At 33.8% G+C, this 23,194-nt stretch overlaps 1 protein-coding gene across 4 annotated transcripts in view; it reads left to right on the top strand.

The window, feature by feature from the left end:
* Positions 1-23,194, top strand: part of TENM2 (teneurin transmembrane protein 2) — a 1,019,238-nt gene that overhangs the window by 424,212 nt on the left and 571,832 nt on the right. For all 4 annotated transcript variants that reach the window (XM_087955493.1, XM_087955491.1, XM_087955490.1 and 1 more), the window contains one exon: positions 14,332-14,415. In XM_087955493.1, coding sequence (XP_087811619.1) covers positions 14,332-14,415 — 84 coding nt within the window. The remainder of the gene's footprint in view (positions 1-14,331; positions 14,416-23,194) is intronic.

Below are 23,194 nucleotides of genomic sequence, written 5' to 3'. Positions count from 1 at the left end.
CTGAGGCAGCTCCAAATGGCAGCGCCCAACGGGCAGCTCCAAACGGCAGCGGCAGCTCCAAACGGCAGAGGCAGCTCCAAACGGCAGCAGCAGCTCCAAACGCCGGAGGCAGCTCCAAACGGCGGCGGCAGCTCCAAACGGCAGAGGCGGCTCCAAACGGTGGCGGCGGCTCCAAACGGTGGCGGCGGCTCCAAACGGCGGCGGCGGCTCCAACGGCACTCCAAACGGCAGTGGTAGCTCCAACGGCACTCCAAATGGCAAGTCCCCCCACCCTTCCCCCTATTTTGCATGTTTTAAACTAGGCCTAAATTTGGGGGGAGGGGCTTAATTTGATTTTATGCCTAGAAAACATGCTGGGTCTTCCTATTGGTGGAGGCCGTATTGTTGGAGAAACACGGTAATATTATTGTGATGTTCAGCTTGGAGACTCACCAATAGTCTGATAACTGAGGGCTTTCAGGGGGGGGCTGCTTTTATTTATCTAGGGCTTTAAAAAAACTCTCTTCTGTATTTCAAACACAACTAACTATTCATCACAGGACATAACAGGTCCTATTTTGACTGGGGTACCAATTCTTCTGTTTACTCTGAATGTCTCAACATTTTTGCTGGATTCAATAGAAATGCTCTTTTTCTCTCTCGTGACATTATGTTTTCAGTGAAGGCTACAACAATCTGATAAAGGAATTCCTAGCTCAGTTTTTATTCCCCCCTCACCAAAAACAAAACAGAATACTTGGCAAATGAATTCCACTTCACTGCTTACTGATACTTCTTGCTTTAAATGCTTATCTGTAAGTTCCATTGGGACAGAGCTGGGCCTGTTTAATGAAAATGAACTGCTTTTCCATTTCAGGTGGTAAATGAAAAAACAGAACATGCTATTGTATTGCATTTTATATTTGAGTTTATAGGTGAAGATTTGGATGACTTATCACATTTGTCTGGACCTTTATTATCCCAATTTTGGCAATGTGGTTTGGGATATTATAGGGATGCATATTGGAGTTAAGTGAATTACTATAGCTGTAGTACATACATCTTATGGAGTATTTCCAAAGTAAAGGAACACATTGAAAATGAGAGTGCAGTTTTTATTTAAAAAAAAACTCATTGAAAATGAGAGTGCAGTTTTTTTTTAAAATAAAATATTGTTCATGGCAATATTTCATAGTAGCCTCATGTTGTAAGAATCTTCTATTCATTAATATTCTTTAAGGATGTGTGTGTGTTTTTTTCTGTGTGTGTCCAGGATTTTCTGATACCAGATTTCTTGATCCATGCCTTCCATGTCACTGCTATAGCTTCACTTTAAGTTTAATGATTGCTGAAAATTGAAGGTAGCAAAATAAATTTGAAAGCATTGCTAAATATTTAAGATAAGAGGAGGAGATGAGAAGAAAGGCTTCTGTGGGGCAAGCTTGAGGAGTACACAAAGGAGCAGAGGCAGTAGAAGGAGAGCCCAGCAGGCCATTCAAGAGAGGGAGAGAGGAAACTGACCACCATGACACCAGGCCATCTGAGCAGTGTAGACTGGCATCCATATCAAGAGCGCCAGGGGAACCTGGACTCCAGCAGCCCTTTTGGGGGTAGCGCTACATTTGTATGCCTACACAGAAGGTATTTTATTGACATGAATTGCTTAATTTGTTTTTCTTAATATATGGAGAAATTAAGACCTATAATAGAGCATACATACATACATACAAACGTACACACATACATACATACATACATACATACATACATACATACGTGTCTATGAACTAATTATTACATATATTCTAATATATATTGTTCTCCAGTTAAACTATCCCATAAACCTTTTAGAAAAGAAAATAATAATATTGCAGAGTACAGTGAAAATACAACTTTATTGTCCATTTTAACATTTTAACATGACAAAGCAGAAGTAAGCCAGCATGATGTTGTGGTTAAGGTTATGGACTAGAAGCAAAGAGACCCAGTGTATAGTCTTCCTTTAGGAATGGAGCTCAGATGAATGACCTTGGGCCAATCACACCCCCTTAGCAACAAATCAGCTAATAATCCACCTCCCCTTTTGCATTATTAGCTTTGCTACAGGAACTAAGTAAGTGGATCCTGCAACCATGTGGAACAAATATTAAGTAAAGCAATAACAACCTTTTGATAAGATAAAATTTAACGGATAATTTTATTGAAGAAATTACAACTATTTACCATAATCATTTGTTCAAGTTATAAGTTAAATAGAATGGAGTAAAGACCATGCAGAGATATTTTAATGGAAATTGGATTCCCCCCTCACCCATTTCCTATGTCTTTATCCAATAAAATGGGGGGGGGAATTCCAGCAATTTTAGCAGAGATCCTCATCTTTATCTAAAATGAATGTCACTCTTGTAGAGCTATCTGGTTCTGGGGTTGTGTCAAGTTTGGGGAAAAAGGGCAAAACATGTTAGCAAGCAAGCAGAACATTTAAGTTTGAAAAATTAAAGCAGCTACACCCTGTGGATAATTTTAACGATTGCTTTGAAGACTGGCCCCAATTCTTTGTGTTTGGGCATAATTAGGGGTAATTTCCACTGGGTCTGCTAGTATGCATGAGGCTGCCTTGCTGCTTTGAAGAAGAGGGTTTCGTTTGTTCTATTGGCAATAAGATCCTTTCTGAGGTACCCCTTTTGATTGCTATATACAGCCACAAATGATATTCAGTGCTATCACAGTAATCTGAAGTACACTGATAAGAGTTCTAAAAACATCTCACAACATTTTTCTGGTGTAAGTATCTTTTATAAATCATGAAAAACCAGTTAAATTGGGGGAGAGAGCTCAAGGCTTATTGTATACCAGATAATTGCACTAACACCACCCACATCTCTTGCCTTGTGTTTCGCAAACCACCTACTTGTGGGAGATTAAATATACAAATTCCTAATTTTAGTTCTGGGTAATCCATTGTTAATGTGAGATTATTTCAAAAAAAAAAGTTTATAGCCAATCATTGCTATGAATAATACAGATATGTGGGCTGAAGGTAGATGTCATTTTGAGACTGAGATTTTGCTCTTGGGACATACTAATCTCTTGTTGTATGATTTCGTGGAGACCATAGATTTTGCTCAGATAATCACAGTTTTGACTTATGTAGGTGAACATCACCCTAGATCTGGTTTTTACTTTGGAGAAGTGAAGCATGGACTAAATATGGAGTACACTGGAATCTGACCTTTACTCTGTTCAGATCATATTGAGGACAATGGACCTATTGAAATGGCCTCCTTAAACGCCTGATTTCTAGGTGACTCCCTGGAATTCAGAGAGAGCAAAACTGTGTATGAGATTATGCCTGTGTGCCTTTGCCTTGCAGCTCCTGGTTCTCAGGTGTGGTGTAGGGATGAAGAATTATTTTTAAAAATTGGTTGAAATTTAAAATTTAAATCAATTAAAAACAAAATTTAAATGAGAAAATACTATATACAGTATGCCAGTGTTTGGACCTACATATGGCGATCATGGCAGAATCTATTCTTTATACTTCTCATGTCCATAATTTCTAGTTCAGGATGATACAGATAATTTTAAGAAAAATGTATTAAATAAGAATGCTCCTTATATGCAAAGTAACATTGATTTACTCAGATCTGGATGTCTAACAGAGTAAACTGAGTGTAATCTGAGAAAATGAAAACAGTAAGTTCTACCACTCCGGATTGGTTCCATGGCCCACTTGATTCCTGTAGGCAGTGACACCAACAATTTTGGGAAGTATTTAAAAGTATTTGTATTTTGTTATTGTTGTGGTTTAATCAATATTAAAGGTAAAGCATCTTTTCTTTTATAGTGGTATTTCTTTTCTGCATTAGAAAAAAGGAGGAAAATCTAGGATTTTCACAAGTAAATATTAAATGAATTGCAACAAACTAACCAATGTGTAAATAAATACTGCAGCAACACATTTCACTGTTATAAATTATAATTACATTGACTATTCTGCAATGATTATTAAAACATGAAAATGTGTAATTAAAAGAAATTTGATTTTGTGAATGGTATGTAAGGGAACAGATAATTTGGATTCTACTTCAGAACAACTGTATTTGGAAATAATTTAAAGAATGTAACAAAATGAAGAGCTTTTTTTTTTTTTTTTTTAAATTTAATGATGTAGTGAATGTGGTTCAGGAAGGAGAAAAGTCAATAACTATTTCTTTGGCTTTAAGGACAAAGAAAGATCAAACAATTTATCAGAAATAAAATATAAAAAGGGGAACAACAGTAAAACACATCAGAATGTGGAATTGTTTCACTTAAGGACAATAGGTGGTGGAATGTATTATTTTCTTTCAATTGTGTAATCAGATGAAGAAACAACAGGCTACATGGGATGTAAATAGAACATCTCATATTCTGTTCTTGGGAGAAGTTGTTTCGGCCTGTTACCCTCAAAGATTATTTTTATTTTCACATACTCTCATAGCTTCCAGTTGCATGTGAAGAATGCAATTTTATTTGCAATGGAAATACCAGGCATATCATTTTTAGTTTCTGTATTTGTTGGAGAAAGGGTGGGGGAGGAGAAAAAGAGACATTATTAAAGCAAAATAAAACAAAACATGCTTTTGCACAGAACTGTACATAAATAAGAACTGTGTTTAGTTATCATTACAAAAGAGAAATTTGCATCTACATTCTACATGACTCAATGTGTTATGTTTGGGGTATTATTGAAACCCTGACATATTTTGAGTATTGTTATAACTGGTATTTAAATTTATAAAGAACACTTTACTACAATTAGGATCAATTTTGAGTTAGACTGGAATGTTGTTATTATTGTCAACAATTTTGAAGTAGGTAGGTGAGAAAACAATTTATATCTTGCAATTTATTTTAGGGTATAATGCTTGTCTTTTGTCCATGAATAGATAAGAACAGAGGACACAGAAAAATGCATTCTTTGAAAAGAAGGTGTTGGACAATGAAACATTTGAATACTTTTGCAAAAGTCATTTAGTACAAATAATATTTCTAAATACTTAAAAATGTGCAAATTGTTTCCTTAAAACACCACTTCTATCAGAAGTGTCTCAAGGTTCTCTTGAAGTCTTCTCCATGTGTCTATGTATCCTTGAGGACTCCACTAGTAGAATTCAGGAGAGTGTTGAAGCACCTGCATCCCATCTTCAAACATCTCTGGCTGCTTTATAGCTGCAAGGACAGTTATTTTCTAAATGATTTTACATAGGCCTGGAATCAATACATTTGAGTTTCAATATTAACATTTTAAGCCATTATTCCTTTAAAGACATCGAAATAATACATCTGGTTCAGGGGTGGGATACAACAGGGTTAACTACCGGTTCGGGATTTATGAGCTTCCCTGCTCACTGTGAGCCATGTGCCTGTTAATCGTCATTAGCATGCTGTGAGCTGAGAAGCAGCCTTTGAAACAGCCATCTTTTCTTGTTTTTTTAACTGCAGCTGTGCCTCGTTTGGCAGCTGAAGTTGAAAAATCAGGAAATAAAGATCAGGTAAGACCCCGGGTGAGCGGGTGGGCAAAAACATCTGCTGCTCTTCAGAGCTACCGGTTCTACAGAGGTGGACAGAACCAGTAGAAACTCACCCCTGATCTGGTTAGATGCATAGAGTTAATTTATGTGGAACACAGGAAATAGAAATCTATAATAAACAAAGGAAACTAAAATGGTCTAAAAAAGATATGTAGCTAGTTCTAGTTTATATCAATGTCATCATCATGTCTTTTCCTTATAGCAATAACATTTTGACTTACATACTTTGACACATACTTTACAGCACTCTCTAAGCAGTTTACAGAGTTGACATATTGCCCCCAACAATCTGGGTCTTCATTTTACTCACTTTGGAAGGATGGGAGGATGAGTCAAACTTGAACTGATCAGGATTAAAAAAAAAAAAAAACCTGCTCTCAGTTGGCAGAGTTAGCCTGCATTGTAATTACTGCACCTCCTTTTATTCTTCCAAGCTGCTATATCCTATACTGTATCTATTCATCTAATATACTGCTTTTTGTTCTTAAATTTTTAAATTCTCTGTCTTTTTGATGACATCAACAATTCCATCTTGTCATGACTTTCTTGGTCTTCACTTTTCCCTTCACCCAACCACTTTTCCATTATACTGTATATTTGTTTTGTGACTTAGCCCTCATTTACTTTCTGAATTCGACCAAACCAATGTCTTGCACCACCACCAATTCATTACTTGCTGACACATTCTTTTCTTGATTCTTAATGTTGATTCTTGATTCATATTTTAATCTGGACATTTCTTAAGTGCCTCACAATTAAGAAAAAAAAATCATAGTATACATTAACACCTCTGCTGATGTATCTAACTCTTATGTCTGTATATCAAACTGGACAGAAACAACCAATTTTGTATAATCGTTTTCACTTCCTTCAGCAAATATTCATTCCTCTAAATAGATCACATGTTACTCAATGCCTTTTTTCCAATGAATCTTTGACTTAAAATGTCTCCATTTTTGCATTTTAAGTGAATATTATGTCAAGGTAAAAATAATGGTTTGTTTGCTTTTCGTTCTTTTCAAGTTATATGTAAGTTGCATTCACTTACTTAATTTTTATGTCAAGTCCAATTACTCTAGACTTTGATACATTAATTTTCAGATCCATATGTATCCTTGCATTATACAATCTATTTAAGATTCATTGTAAATAATTTGGTCATCTGACAGTAACAGAGCATCATCCACATACAAAAATATATGAATATTCATGTTTCTTACAAATATACCTTCAATATTATCAGAAACAATCCCATACAACTTATTTATAGAACTATCTGAATGTAATTGCTACCTGAATGCAAGATTTTTAAAGGCAACCCAGCAGATAGACGTTTCTAAATATGACAATTATAAAAATTTTCAATCTCTGTATTTTTCTTCCTTTGACATCAAAAACAAAACCTCTTTTTAGAATTACTGAAACCTTAAGAACAAAAAAAAGTTTAGAATGAGAAACTTGTTTTAAAAGTTTCACATCAAATTGATAGATACACGTGGGGAAACAGTTAATAGGAAAGTTACTGATTTCACTAAATACTCGAAATAATTACTAAGATATAAATGACAAAATAAATCAATGCCAATTAAATCTTTCTTCCTTGTGTTGTATATAAGCAGCCACTGTATTAACTACACATAAACCTTTTAGTGGTATATTTCAGCATGTAAATGAAATCTGAAAACTACAGAATTATATAGATTTTAAAAATCAACACATTTGCCATATCTTTAGATCAACTAATAAACTGATGTATATATGTTTCTCTTCTGTTTGATAAACCTTACCATGTATAGAGAATTAGAATTGGTTTGTGTCTCATAGGAATTGCTCACATGAATTCAGTTTAATTCCTCCCCTAGCAATATGAGAAGCAGGGTTACTTTATGACAATTGTCACAAACTGGGGGGAGTGTAATTTATTTTTCAAATAAAGAGTGTAAATGCATTTTCAAATCTTATTGTAGACATTTATGTATTTACCAACTTAAATGGGTACTAACAGTGTTTATATGTTTGTCTCTATGTGAATATTAGTTTCAAGATATGTTGATATATACCAGAGATTTGGTATGAGGTCTCCTCTAATGGCCTTTCCAGAATGTTTAAGACCCAAGTAGATCAGAACTCAGAAACAGATTCCTCCATTAAAACCAAAGAGCCACTGAAAACTTAGTAATCTACATTGCAGAATGAATTGTTTACACATACACACAGAGAGAGAGAGAGAGAGAGAGAAAGGGGGGGTACGTTAGGCTGCGGTAGCAATGGCAGAATGGGAGGAAGAAATGATTGACATAGTTTTGATTGTGGGAAGAAAATCCAGGATTCTAAAATAGACTAGCATTCTATACTGATGGCTAGACTAGCCATGAATGTTACTGATTCCCTGCCTTAGGACAAACAGCATTTTCTGTTCAGGCAAAGCAGGCAGTCTTTTTTATTATTTGCTTCACATTATGGGATCAAGATATTTAATATGTTTATTTAATATTCCCAAATCATAAGTTTTGCAACTGAACATTTCAAGATATTTAATTTGATATTTTTCATAACCCAAATGCTGATATATCTCAAGAAATGTATATCTCAGCGTCGGTGATAAAATATTACTTAGCTTACTATGAACTTAGGTGGGAAACTTAAATTCTCCATTGAACAGAAAATCCAGTTACTTAAGAAAAACATACCTGCTGTTTAAAAATATTTTGATTGTGTTATTTTTCTGTACATATAAGTAGTATTTCTATTTGTGTTCATTACTTCTCTCCTGAAAATGTACTCAGAAAGCTATATGAAACTAAAAGGTAAAAATGGATTTTTAGAAACTATCTGGCTAACATCCTTTTTGTGAGCATTCTCTAACTTAGTGCATTCCAGCAACTGTTTGTTTGTGTGAGTGAGTACATGTATAAGTGTGCCATATGTGGTTTACATCAACTAGCAACTTCCTAACTATACCCTGAAACTTATTTTTTAAAATAGAATCACTTCAGACCTGAATTATTGAGAAACGTCTGTAGATGCCTTCTGAAATGTATTGTTTCACCAATCTTCAAATGAAAACTTCATGGATTATTTCCCACTGAGATTTTGCAAATTATTGAGAAAATATAACTGAAGCCATTCTTAAAATTTATTACTTACATCAATTCATTTTGATTCCTTGCCTAAACTGGAGCCAAAACATATTTGAGATGACATATTGTTAAAGGACAAAGAGAATGGCATCATCTTCATTTTTTTTAAAAGTATTTTAATAAAAATTGTTTGTCAGAAAAGATGATACTACAACTTGATATATATTTTTGGCCATCATAGACTACTATGGCTTTTGTTCCTATATTGAATCTACTGGTGATTTCAGTATCTTTCACCTCTTGATCTATTGGATCATTGCTTAATTTAGGTGTGAGAAACATTTTTGATAAAACACTTTTAAAAAATGGATCTTCTTTTCCAACAAGAAAACTATGACTGGAGGTTTTTAAATAAATGTCACATGATCAAAATTTTGGCACATGATAAGAGCTTGGTGGGGTTGGAATGCTGGAGCTGATTTTATACTAAAAAAAAAAAACCTTTCCTGTGGAAATCTGTTCTGTGGTTTTAAGGAAAATTTGGCCTCTGCTTCCATGGATTAAAAACATTGAGCAGATTCCTAGAGGAGAAGTGCACAATCACCGAGCCAGTTGTTATTCCAGTGGAATCCCACCCCTGCAGTGCAGGATTCATAAAGTTGGTGTTCATGATGTTGAGCATTAGTCAGCAAACAGGAAGCTGTAGTTTGCACCTATATCAGCTAGCTGATTTCCAAAGGCAATCCATGTAGAGTGCATTGTGGTGATAAGGATTTTTGTTATTATACACATTTCTATACGATGGTCTGAGGATTAGTGTCCTGGGCAGGAGAATGAAGTAGAAGACCTTCAAAATCTTTGCTGACCTGTGACTTTATAATGCTTTCAGTACAGAACAGTTATTCAGAGTTTGGGGAAATTCTACACTTCCTTTTCTGGTATAGAAATTATCAAACATTAACTCCAGCAATTTGGTCAATTTAGGTTTGAAAGCCTAGAAAAGAAATCTCTCTCTATATATAAAGAGAGGAGGGAGAAAAAACCACATTGTTTTTGATCCTGGGCTGTTTTATTTTGTTTTCTTGTTTCAATACATTTTTAAGTTGATTGGTCTTATTGTTACAATTGTGTGTAACTTCTGACATTTTGTGATGATATTCATTTTTGAATTAACATTCTTATCACAAAAAAATGTTTAACTTTAGCTAAATTGGGTCCATAAATTCTACAAGTGAAACTCAAAAAATTAATATATCGTGCAAAAGTTCATTTATTTCAGTAATGCAACTTAAAAGGTGAACCTAATATATGAGATAGACTCATTATATGCAAAGAAAGATAGTTCAAGCCATGATGTGTCATAATTGAGATGATTATGGCTTACAGCTCATGAAAACCCTAAATCCACAATCTCAGAAAATTATAATATTGTGAAAAGGTCCAATATTCTAGGCTCTAAGTGTCCCACTCTAATCAGCTAATAAAGCCATAACAGCTGCAAAGGGTTCCTGAGCCTTTAAATGGTCTCTCAGTCTGGTTCAGTAGGAATCACAATCATGGGAAAAACTGCTGACCTGACAGTTGAGCAGAAAACCATCATTGACACCCTCCATAAGAAGGGAAAGCCTCAAAAGGTAATTGCAAAATAAGTTGGATGTTCCCAAAGTGCTGTATCAAAGCACATTAATAGAAAGTTATGTAGAAGGGGAAAGCGTGGAAGAAAAAGGTGCACAAGCAGCAGGGATGACTGCAGCCTGGAGAGGATTGCCAGAAAAAGGCCATTCAAAAGTGTTGGGGACTTTCACAAGGAGTGGACTGAGAGTGGAGTCAGTGCATCAAGAGCCACCACACACAGAGGGATCCTGGACATGGGCTTCAAATGTCGTATTCCTCTTGTCAAGCCACTCCTGAACAACAAACGTCAGAAGCCTCTTACCTGGGCTAAAGAAAAACAGAATTGGTCTGTTGCTCAGTGGTCCAAAGTCCTCTTTTCTGATGAGAGCAACTTTTCATCTCATTTGGAAACCAAGGACCCAGAGTCTGGACGAAGAATGGAGAGGCACATACTGCAAGATGCTTGAAGTCCAGTGTGAAGTTTCCACAGTCTGTGTTGATTTGGGGAGTTATGTCATCTGCTGGTGTTGGTCCACTGTGCTTCATTAAGTCCAGGGTCAATGCAGTCATCTACCAGGAGATTTTGGAGCACTTCATGCTTCCTTCCGCAGACGAGCTTTATGGGGATGCTGACTTCATTTTCCAGCAAGACTTGGCACCTGCCCACACTGCCAAAAGCACCAAAACCTGGTTCAATGATCATGGGATTACTGTGCTTGATTGGTCAGCAAACTTGCCTGACCTGAACCCCATAGAGAATCTATGGGGCATTGCCAAGAGAAAGATGAGAGGCATGAGACTGAACAATGCAGAAGAGCTGAAGGCCACTATTGAAGTATCCTGGTCTTCCATAGCACCTCAGCAGTGCCACAGGCTGATAGCTTCCATGCCACGCCACACTGAGGCAGTAATTTCTGCAAAAGGGGTCCAAACCAAGTACTAAGTACATATGCATGCTTATACTTTTCAGAGGTCCGATATTTTTCTATGTACAATCCTTGTTTTATTGGTTGCATGTAATATTCTAATTTTCTGAGATTGTGAATTTGGGGTTTTCATGACTTTAAGCCATAATCATCACAATTATGACAAATCACAGCTTGAACTATCTTGCTTTGCATGTAATGAGTCTATCTCATATATTAGTTTCACCTTTTAAGTTGCATTACTGAAATAAATGAACTTTTGCACAATATTCTAATTTTTCGAATTTCACCTGTACATGATTTAGATCTGTATTGAATAAGGATTCTGTGCTGAGTTAAAAGCTTAAAGACAATTTCTACAATACAGTAACAGCTGTCACCACTACATCAGTTAAACATATATTCATCTGCAGCACCAGATAGATAAAATAAACTTTTCCTTTGACAGTGATGAAAGGCAAATGTGAAAAATGAGCCATTCGGGTTGTTCTCTCTTTGGACATTATCTTACTTTTTTGTTTTGTATTTCAAATTCCCTTTTTCTGAAGATTGTATGAATTGATTATTGAAAGATAGATTTAAGGTTTTTGGGATTATTAGTTTGTATGAATGGAGGAAGGGAGAAAAGAAAGATAGGATAAATGACATAGACTAATGTCAAATGTGAAATAACAACACTTTTGTCCAATGCTCACTAAAAATAGAAAGTCTGCTTGTGTTAGAGTGAGCTTTCAATAGATGAATAGTTTGTTTTATTTAGTTCAATGCAAGAAAATAAATTTAATAATCTATACTAATAATGGCCAGTTCAGGAAGCACTAATGACTGCACTGTACAACCCTGAGCTACATATATTCTTTTCTGTTGGAATAAATTGAATAAATACATCTTGCATTCTGCTTAGATATTTTGCCTAGTATCAATCAGTGATTCTTTTTAATCATGTCAAAGTTACCACTTTTGTTTAACATTATATTTTTCAGATTATTTAAACAAAACTGTACAGAAAAATTAGCCTGATTTTTTTCCCTACACATTCCAATTCAGTGTGATTATTCCCATGGGAAAGGTGTGGTATTCTTGGATTTTTAAAAATACAAGTACTAAATTACAAAGGTTCAGGGCGTCTGCAGTGATAATCATTAGCTTCAAGATGGTGCATGCAAGTGGCCAACTAAAGCCTCATCTCTTTTTACATGCATGTTTTTAGTCAGTTGCAAAAGGACAGCAGCATCAGGGCAAGTTTAAATTCTGGGGTGGGGGAGGAGAAAAGAAATAATGATATTATTTCCTTCTGATGCTTGCAGAATATTTCCTCATGATAGGAGACCAGTCATACTGTAATTTAGAGGAATTGTGCTTTTCTTAGGAGGCCAAAACTCTTTCAGTTGGCTTATATTTAAATGTGGAATGGAGAGAGGGGAGCAGACATTTTAGCCTTCTATGCTTGGGAGGCAAAGGGAAGAGAAATTATAGGAGTGAATGGATTTATTTAATGAGGTGTACTATGATTTCACTGCAAATGGAGCAAGGAGAAAACAAGAAGTTGATGAGGTAGCGTCCCTATTTATTAGATTTACTTACAGGTATACCACTATCACTGCCCATAAAAGATATGTATCTTCCTGATTGGTTGGTTTTATAAATCTTGAAGCTGATTAGGCAGAGCCCAATCCATTAATTCAGATCTCTTCCTATGAACCCCTGTCAGTTTTAGGAATGTCACATAAACGTGTATGAGATGTGTTGTGTAAGAATGTTTCTCTTAAAAGGCCAAAATTGGACAGATCATGATTAGATTTCTAATGTAACAACACTTTAAGGTCTTCTGAAATGTTAAAACATGAATAACTGTCTTGGGATGAAACTGAAAGTGACAAAAATTTGAAAATATTATTTTAGAAATTTAATTGGAAATTATGGTGATGTGCCAAAGAATAAAAAATAAAATAATAATATAAATTGTAGCAAGTAAGAAAAAAATCATAAAAATAAAACAAAATACAAAAAAAAAACTGTTTTGGTTTCCATGATGGTATGATTTATTTAAGGTGTGTTTAATGCATCTGTGATTAACTTTTGGGTGAAAGAATTATTGTTTTCCTGTAAAAAGGAAACGGTAGCAAAAGTGAATGCAAAAAGAAAAGAGAAAAGAAAAGAAAACCTATATGGAGATTAGCTTGTTAAAATGAGTTTGGCAGAATTTTCATAGAGAGATGAATTATGACAATGAGAGGAATTTGGAGAGTGCAGATGTGCCGATTAGATGCACAAACTAATTTTTTCATATAAATAAATATTTATTTTAGCGTTCTGTCATACCTTAAATTGTTCAATTTTTGTCCATTTTTAAAAACCCATTCTTTACTGTAGCTTGTTAATGTGTAATAGCATTTATTACAGATGCATATTTTGAAGTATTATTTACAATAAACTGTAAATTTTACCTGAAAGAAAGGTTTGGCCCAGTGGTGGGATTCAAAAAATTGAACAACTGGTTTTCTGCCCTAATGATTTCTTCCAACAACCAGTTCATCAAACTGCTCAGAAAGTTAATAACCGGTTCTCCTGAACTGGTACGAACTGGCTGAATCCCACCACTGGTTTGGCCTAGCTATTAATTAGCTTCTCTTTTCCATTCAAGCTGTTAATTTTATTACAATTCTAAATGTGCCATTCCCATTTCTTTCCAAAAAATTTGATCCATTAAATTGTAATTAATGAGCAGGAACTTCTTTTTAAAATCTTGTTCATTACATGGAAGAATTTAAGGTCTATCTAAACTATAATATTTTTTCTTGTTGTTTAGAATGTATCTATTTTAAATGAAGGAAAAAGAATCTTAAAAGAAGAAATCTCATGTTGGATTTATTTTCATTTCTAGATTTTAGATAAATTGATTTGAAGTTCAGTTCATATTCAGCAGATGAACTAAGATTACAATAGAAGAGAATATGCTAGATAAATTTGGTTTAAATTAGGATTGGATTGAATATGTAATTCTGCCAATGCAGTTTTAGGTCAGAACTTAATTGTAATCACACTAACTGTTTGGCTAGTTTCTAGAGAAATTCTGCTGGGTATACTAAAGATATGTTCTTGACAATGAAGTCTAATGAAGAGAGTGCTAAATTGTGTTTATTTTATTTCATTTAGATTTTCATACTCAACTTTCTGAGACATTGAAAGACAGACAGACGGGCTGGCAGCAGCTGGCTGAAACAAAGAATTCTCTAATACGTAAGATTTTTATCTTGTTTCACCCTGTATTTCCTTGAAGTAAATTTGGTTTTGCTAGTTGTGCTATTCCAGTTGTGATTAGAGCTGAACTTATGTGTTTGTGTGTGTACATGTTTATGCATATATTTCTTATTTTAGTCAATGTTTGTTATTAAAACATTTTTTTGGAAATTCAGTGGAAAAGTATAATATTAAAAGCTATCAGGAAATATTATTTGAAACTTATAGATGTTTTCAATTTCAAATGAAAGTATGAAAGATGATTAGTTTTGATTCATTAATAATGTTGTCTTCTCTTTGAGCATTAGGAGACAAAATATAGTAACTTCTACAGTTAATCATATGACTTTTTCCAATATAGCATTATTTTTCTACAACATTTGAATATGTTTTATAAACTTAGATCCATATAGATTTAGATAGAAGTGCAATAATTTTGCCTATGTATTATAGGCTATTATTGTATTGTGACTGCAGTACTATGAGAAGAGTAGATATGTTACTACATTTAATGTGGTAATATAAACTTACGTAGCTTTGGGCTTCTACTTTTTAAAACATTTTAACATTTTTTTAAAACAATACAAGGAATAATTTCTTTTTTTAATTATTGCTTCCATTTTGAGTCACAGTGTTCACTTTGATCTATTTTATTACTTACCTGGGATTCTGGTTCATCCGTTTGTTCTTGTTACAAAGAATTTTAACAACAGCTATTACTGGTTTAGTTCACACATTATTCCAATCTTAATAGATGATTTCCTATGGAAAAAAATAAAAGCAAAACTAAGCTTTCCTATTCTTCAGAAAACACAAATATAAGAAAATTCTGATCATCCTTCTATGGATTTTATTTCATATTTTAGATTATTTTCCGCAGCTGAAACTTGGGTAAATAAATTACATTTGAATCTACGTACAAAGATAAATCCTAAGCATATTCTGCTTTAATGACTGATGGGCATTATTTCTTCAGATATAAATTCAGTGCAGTAATGAAAAAACTGAATATTGCTCATAATGCTATTCGTAATGATGCAGATGTAGGAATTGGCAATTATATCAGCTTTCCAGTACTAGTAATTCAGTGAAAGAATTATGACCAAATTATGCATTTTGGGCTGCCAGTAGACAGATGGTGGTTGTTTTTGTAATCTGTCTGAGGACATAGCCCTGTAATCGCTGAAGCATTTGTCAAAAATAAAAAATAAAAAATAAATCATAAGACACTGTTAAACACAACCATACGCAGCAACTTTTGTTATATTGTAGCTATAGGCTTTGGTCTTAATTGTATTTTTCAAGCATGAAAGGACTTTCACTGTTCATAGAAAGCATTTGATGCAGTTGGTGATTCTCTAGATGGATGGGAAGTTAGTGCACTGTTACCTACGAATCCCTCAAATTTTCCAGCACTGTTTTCAGGGGAAGCAGAAACTGACATTTTCTGCTATAAATAACAGAACTATAGAGAATGGAGACTTTTCTCTTCTTGTCTATGCACTTAATTTAGTCATCTTTTAAAGCATCAGCTCATGGAAAATAATATTTTTACCATAATACATTTGGTTCAATTTTAGATGCTTGGTATCTAAAATTAATTAGTTCTGTTTTTTTAATTTATAAAAAATGTTCATTCTAAGTTATATATAGGATACCAATTGATTTTTTTTAGCTTTGTACTTGTTTTTAATGATATAAAACTTCTCTATTAACTATAGTGAAGAATTGGCTAAATTATTTTATTTATTTGTTTTAAAGCCTTGGTAACAGAAAATCAAACTTTTCTGTTGCCCATTGCACTAATGACTTGTATTTACTTTTTTGAAATATCAGTTAAAGTAGCATTGAATTCTTTAAAAGTACATCTTTAATTGGTTTTTAACATCTGAATTCCTTAAGACAGTGTAATAGTAGTTAAAATGTTACAGCAGGACACTCTTAAACCTAATTAAAAAGTTAATACTAATTGAACAGAGTTTTAAATTAATGGGAGTAATATGTTGTTGGAACTAGTAGCACTAGTAGATGGGGAAAAAAATCAATTGTTCAAATTCTTCACTTTGTGATCTTAAGCAAGCTACTCTCTATATTAACCTGTTAGTGCGCTACTGGAAAGATGTATATAGGTCGAATGCTAAGAGTTTTTCCTAGATGTGAAAATGTATCATAAACAGATTTAGTAAGAGAATAAAACAAAAATACTGGGACTTTCCCCCACTTCAAAATTTCTTGTTCCAGAATTATAACTTATTTTTGTCTATTGCTTTTACTGGGAATTTAAGAAGCTCATCTTTCTCTTAATGTCTAGCATAAGAAATATCATTCTCAAATTGGCAGAAAGTTTTTTATTCATCCCAAATTATACAACAAGTAGATAGCTATATAAACTGAATAAATAAATTGACAAGTTCCATGAATTCTATTAATGCTTTATGTCATCTTATCAACAGTTAGTTGGGGCCTTGTTTGTGGCCAAGTAAAAAGAGATGCTAAAATGCTTCTGATCCAAAAATGTGACACTATTCATTAATTTGAATAATTTTCCTTTGATTTTGTTTCATCTTATATTTTCAATAAACATGAATCTTTCATGATCAGATTTATTTTCATTCATTCATTCATTCATTCATTCATTCATTCATTCAAGAGACAGAAGAATCTTATCCTCTTGTTTGGCCACAAGTTGAGTATTTTGTATTAATATTCATCAGTTGCTGGTAATTTTGTTATACATCAATTATTCCTTATCTTCATAGAAAATTATGTTTAAATAAGTCAGATGTTATTAACCTCAGTGGGGTTTCATTGAAGTTGTCCCAGTGATAAAATTAATACATTTGATGCCTTTCCTGTAGTTTTTCAGTATTGACTTCCTACAGGTTTTATATTTGAAAAGCTAGAAACTAAGTAAGCAATGTTGTATTTGTGTCCTGTGGGTCTTTGCATTGATTTCTACAGTACAAGTTTCAGATGAAACAATTACTTTTCTTATAACATGCTGTTTTGTCCATGAATCATTTACTATTGCAAGTAAACTATGTTATGAAGTATGTGGAAGGAAATAAAAACATTTCTGAGAAAGAAATATATTTCTGAAGAAAATAATTAATTGTAGATTCTGTTCTAAGAGAAAAAACAGACAACTTCTGATTGTAGAAACCTGCTGGGCAGATTTAATCTTTGGTATGAAATTTGTGTCTTCAGTATACTGTTATTCAAACTAACTAATTTACAGAGCTTAAGGGTGGGGGCAAACTTCAGTTTCCAGCTTTTAGCCTAATATTCCACTGTGTGAAATTTATACAAATCCAAGTCAGGTGTATTGTGCCATGTATTTTTAAAAAATTGAAAGCATGAAAATAAATGTTCATATTACAAAGAACTTGATTATCACATTTTCTAAGCACTTTTACATATAACATCCAGCAAAAGAAAGCCACTTTGATACATGGCAATTTTTAATACAAGTTTTGATAAGACAAACACCATCTGTTACCATTGGTTTATTTTATGGCATTCTTCTGCTGAGTGATTTTACTCTATTTTTAAAACTTAAAAAAAAAAAAAAAAACAACCCACAAACATTTAATGACACATCTGGTATACAGAAAAAGTGCATTTGGGTGACTTTTATATAGTCACACATTTCAAGAAAAACTTGGCTGCAAAATATTTTGCTTCTGGAATACTAAGAAACAAACATACAGATATAATATTCATGCTGTTTTTGTACTGTGACGTGTACGTAGTGTAGTAATAATGTTGGGGATTTAAGGATCTACATTTAAGGATCTGAAGACTGTGTATGAAAGCACACGATATAACAATTTTGCAACAGCTAAGCCTAATCAGTACTCGAAATGGAGTTTCTCTGAAAACTTCATGCAGATCATCTTGGCTTCCATATGGAATAAATTAAGTATACAACTAAAGTTAATAAATGCATTAATTTATTTCCATGGTAATGTTAACTGCAAATATAACTCTGGCAATTAAAAAAAAGGCAACAATTAAAAATGTATGTGCTTTGCTGGTTACTGTCACTGGTGTCTTAAGAAGATATAAATACTTTTAAGTTCTTACAGGATCACATATAGGCCTCATTATTTTATGTATTACTTTGCAGTAATCCCATTAATTTCAATGAAAGCTATTTTCAAGGAAATTGAAGAATGATATGCAGTACAAATGTCTGGATGTCAGCCCAGAAGTAAGTCCTAATTAATTCCACAGGGTTTATTTCTAATAAGTGTATGTAGATTTGCAGCTTGGGCCAGGTCCCAATGAATTTTACCTACTACATGCTTTAAGCATGTATAGAAGCAAGTGCCAGGAATACAGAGTAGATCATCTTTGTTTTCAAAATTGTTTTAAACAATTTTTGGCAACTTAATCCAGAGTCACTGGATTAATATGTGCAGCTACAGACATAAATAAATGAATGAATGAACAAATGAATGAATGAATACTTCCTTTTCCTTATTTGAAGAATGATTTAAATGTTGATGAGTAACACATAATCAACAATCTGCTGCTTCAATTCAGACATAATTCATTTTTCCATCGTTATTTAATTCTTTGGTATCTCTCATGCATGAAAGATCCATAATTCTTGATACCTTGATTATACCTTGATATATTCCAAATATTAAGAATATAATCAAGAAGAACATAAGTGTCTTTGAGAAGCAGAGATTGCTCAAACTATTATTAACAATCCTATGAATTACCAATCAAACATGCCATGATTTGGAACATATCTAAACTGAATTAAGTTACAGATCTACAGCAACAATAATCAACCTTTATTAAAGGTTCATAAAACAAAAGTTAATTTGTACTCTGTGTTCAACAGAGATTAATTTATTTAAAACTTTGTGCAACTGATTGAAAAAAAACAATACATCCAAATGTATTATTCCAAAGTGAACATAAGTAATATCAATGGTATCTACTTGTTTCAAGCTTTTATAATGAATTTGTGGCTTAGAAACCCAGATTAATTATTGCAAGAACTTCAAGAAGACATTTAATAAATTGTCAAGTAGCACTGTGAAATATCTCAGCTGAATTTTAAATTCTCCACAGATAATTCAGGAAAACTCAGTATGATCACACTATATTTTTATGGATAAGGGATCTTTTCAGGGGTGGGATTCAACCGGCATTACTACTGTAATTCGGTAATTATGTTTATTTTACGCTGCACGTGTGTGAAATAAAACTAAAGCTGTGCTGCCTGGACAGTTGATAAGTGCTACACGCAGGTGCACAGCGCTTGAAAAACACCTTTTTTATTGCTTTTTCAACCTCAGCTATGCCGCGTAAAGCAGCTGAGGTTGAAAAAGCAGGAAATAAAGGTCAGGTAAGAGCCTAGGTGGGCGGGTGGTCCAAACAGCAGCAGACACAGAGCCAGTTCTATGTCTGCTGCTCTTCAGAGCTACCGATTCTGTAGAGCCGGGCAGAACCGGTAGCATTCCACCCCTGGATCTTTTCCATCTATTTTGCAGCATTCCCTGTAGGTTTTGAAAGAGTTCCACTAAGTTACCCTATTTCTGCCAGTGTTTCAATGGTCTGGGATGAAAACTCTGAGTGAACCCAAAGTGATATTGAATTACATAATTTCTTACCGCAACATGAATGAGTGATGGTGAATGACAAGTGACAGACCTGCAAAAGTGAAAGATTCAGTCCACACTGGTAATCAGTGTGGTGAAAATACATAACAACCAAATAAATATTTTAAATGAGGTGTGTGGCATTTTAGAATTGCAGATAAAAAGGTGCTTTGGGTCATAATATGTCTACAGCTTCTTAAAAGATCTGGCTCTTTCTCTGGAAATAGTATACAATATGTTAAGTTTAAAGTGCTGCTACAGATGGTATGACAGACCTAGGTATGTTCCAACCACTTTTCTCCTTCGGATTTTAAACATATTAGGATCATAATATTGTAAAACAATATAAGGAGTACAACTTTCTAAAAGTATAAACCAGCCTAAATTACTTTCAATGCTTATCATAACATTCTCTCTGGCATGGACAATTCAAGTCAAATATTCTTAGCTATATTTATAGACCCTTTCTCAGCATTGGAATATTCTACCCAAAATTTGGTTTATGATATGAGACAAAGTCTAAGCTCTTCAATATTGATTAATCATGTTTGTAATATTCATTAATCATGTTTGTAGGCAGATGCTCATACCTGAACATAACCTGTACAGCTAAAACATTTCCAGATGAAATTTAAAAGCCAGCGGAAGCCATTAAAAAGCATATAAATCAGAACCACAAATAATATTACTCTGACATTCTACTGTTGCCTCTGCAATATGCATACTATCCATTTTAGTCTATCTTTTGTTTTTAAAAAAGGCAAAACTATTGAATGCAAAATGCAAGATGTTGTAATACAAGTTTAGTTGAATTAGAGATGTTCAAATTGACATTATTAGAATAATAGCAATAACTGACAGTGTTTCATTGATTTTCCATTTTAGAATTCCAGGTGAACATTATTTTCCCTTTGCGTGAATATTTACTACAATTCACTTGGCAGCTTGAGAATTGTGATCCAATGTAGTATATAGAATGTAATTTGAAGGTCATATTATACCTTGAAGCAATTTGTGACATTAGAAAAGTATCTGCATATAAAATGATGGCATTTAATTTAGGAAGGTGAACATTTATTTAAAGCACTGCAATAGAAAACTGAAAATATAAATATGATGTGAAATATGGATTTATATTCAGCATTCGTGAAAAACATTATTACAATTCAAAAGAGATGATAATTTTTCATGGAAATCTTGGAATTAAAAAATATTTATAGTATAATTTATTACCAGTAATCGAGAAATAAGATCAAAGTTTAATTCTAAATCAACAAGTCCTGCAAATAGTTTGCCTTTGTTTGACTGTGTGTGTGTGTGTGTGTGTGTGTGTGTATTTTCTGTGATATATGTGTTAGAGATAATTTTGAGTCTTCCATGGACAAATACCTTCTTAAATTCTGTTTGAAAATTCTTAGTTTATTACAGAAGTAGATCTTCACTTGGATTCCTTGCTTGTACATCTTTTTGCAGAACTGCTTCCCGAACAGTTTACCATGGTTTATGTGTGAAAGTAAAAGTTTATAGTTTCTTGCACAGAAACAGGTAGATAATGTTTTGAGTCTCACTTCGCTCGCCTGAAAATTTATCAGAATACTTGGCTGTCACTTTCCAAATAACAAAAGCCTTTGTTTCATAACAAGGTGGCTATTATGGGACATGCACATATGGATTGTGAAAGTAATAATGACAAATTATTTTATACTTGATAAAAATGCATATTAGTATATTTCACGTGTGTCAAATTTGCAACATCACGTTGCTGTCACATAACATTTTACAAAGTTTTTCTCCTTTGCGGAGCTGGGATGGGTGTGGCTTGCGCGTGATGCATCCGGCCCGTGGGCTGCCAATTTGACACCCCTGGCATATTACTTAATTAATTGAATCAAGAGGATATAATTTGACACTGAGGATTTTGGAGAAGTTTCTGTAATCTGACAGATTCAAAATAAGCCATTGCCATAATAGATATCATGGAGAAAAATTCTTCTTGCAGAGACATATTAGCAGAATGGCTGAAATAGCAGAGTCAACAGAAAAGGATAAGTATAGCCCATTATTAGATTGTAGCTCTGCCAACAATGCAGCCCTGTATCTAGTGCAGGAAATGTAGTCCCATTTACTTCAATAAGAAGGGACAACATCAAAAAATGGTTTATATATCATACCAGTTATACATTGAAATACTATCTCCAATACAGAACATAGAAAATAATAGAAATCTGTATCCAGGAAACAGATATAATTGCGATGAAACAGCATAGGGTTATAGTGAAACTACATGCTTTCAGGCTGATGGTAAATAGAAACAAAAATAGTTTTTCTATTGCAGAATATAAGTTTGTTTCTAGAATTCTTCCAACAAATCTCCCAAGACACACATGCTTCTGTTTCTCTCTCCTAGACATGTCAGGGTTCAAAGGTTATATACTCCAACTATAAGTAATTCTCACTAAAATAACAATACTTGGGACCAGAAATGTTGTCACTAAGCAGTGTTATGTGACTGTGCTGCTTAGCTATGGCATTTCTGGTATTTGCCATTGTTAAGCAAATCCTACACTGTCAGAAATATGATGTCATATGCTCTCTGTTTGTGATCTTCTGCTGGATTTTATGTTGACTTTGCCTATTGGAAGCCAGCAGAAAAGGTCACAGATGGCAGTCATATGATTTCAGGATGCTGCAATATCACAATTGCAAGCCAGCTGCCAAGTGCCCAAATTGCAATCATGTGACTGCAGGGAAAGCACAACAGCAAGCAACTAGGAAGACTGGTCATAACTGCTACTCTTTCAACAATGTATGTTTGAATGGTTGCTGAACAAGTAATCATTAAAAAAAGAACTACCTGAAGTGCTCAATACACTTTCCCCCTTTTTAAGGAAAGTGCCTCTGAAGGACTGTTTTTTCCCATGTACAGAATCTGTCCTACATTCAGTTCCGTGTAAAGCAGAAGGATTGCCCACTGCATGACATGTATGACAAGACATTTTATCTTTGCACGATCCATTGTACTACTGCTGAACTTGCACAAACATTATCACTCTGTGCTTCCCCCATTCCATGTACATTTGCTTCATATGTTTTTTTCAACTATTCAACAAACAAACAAACAAAAAGATATGAAACTGCTTGTGGTGAGGATGCTCTTT

This window comes from Notechis scutatus, chromosome 2 (assembly GCF_049901735.1).
Source record: "Notechis scutatus isolate UNSWTSFEM ecotype Mainland chromosome 2, rNotScu1.2, whole genome shotgun sequence".
Taxonomy (NCBI): domain Eukaryota; kingdom Metazoa; phylum Chordata; class Lepidosauria; order Squamata; family Elapidae; genus Notechis; species Notechis scutatus.
The sequence above is the reverse complement of the archived record's forward strand: the minus strand, read 5'-3'. Positions and strand labels throughout refer to the sequence as shown.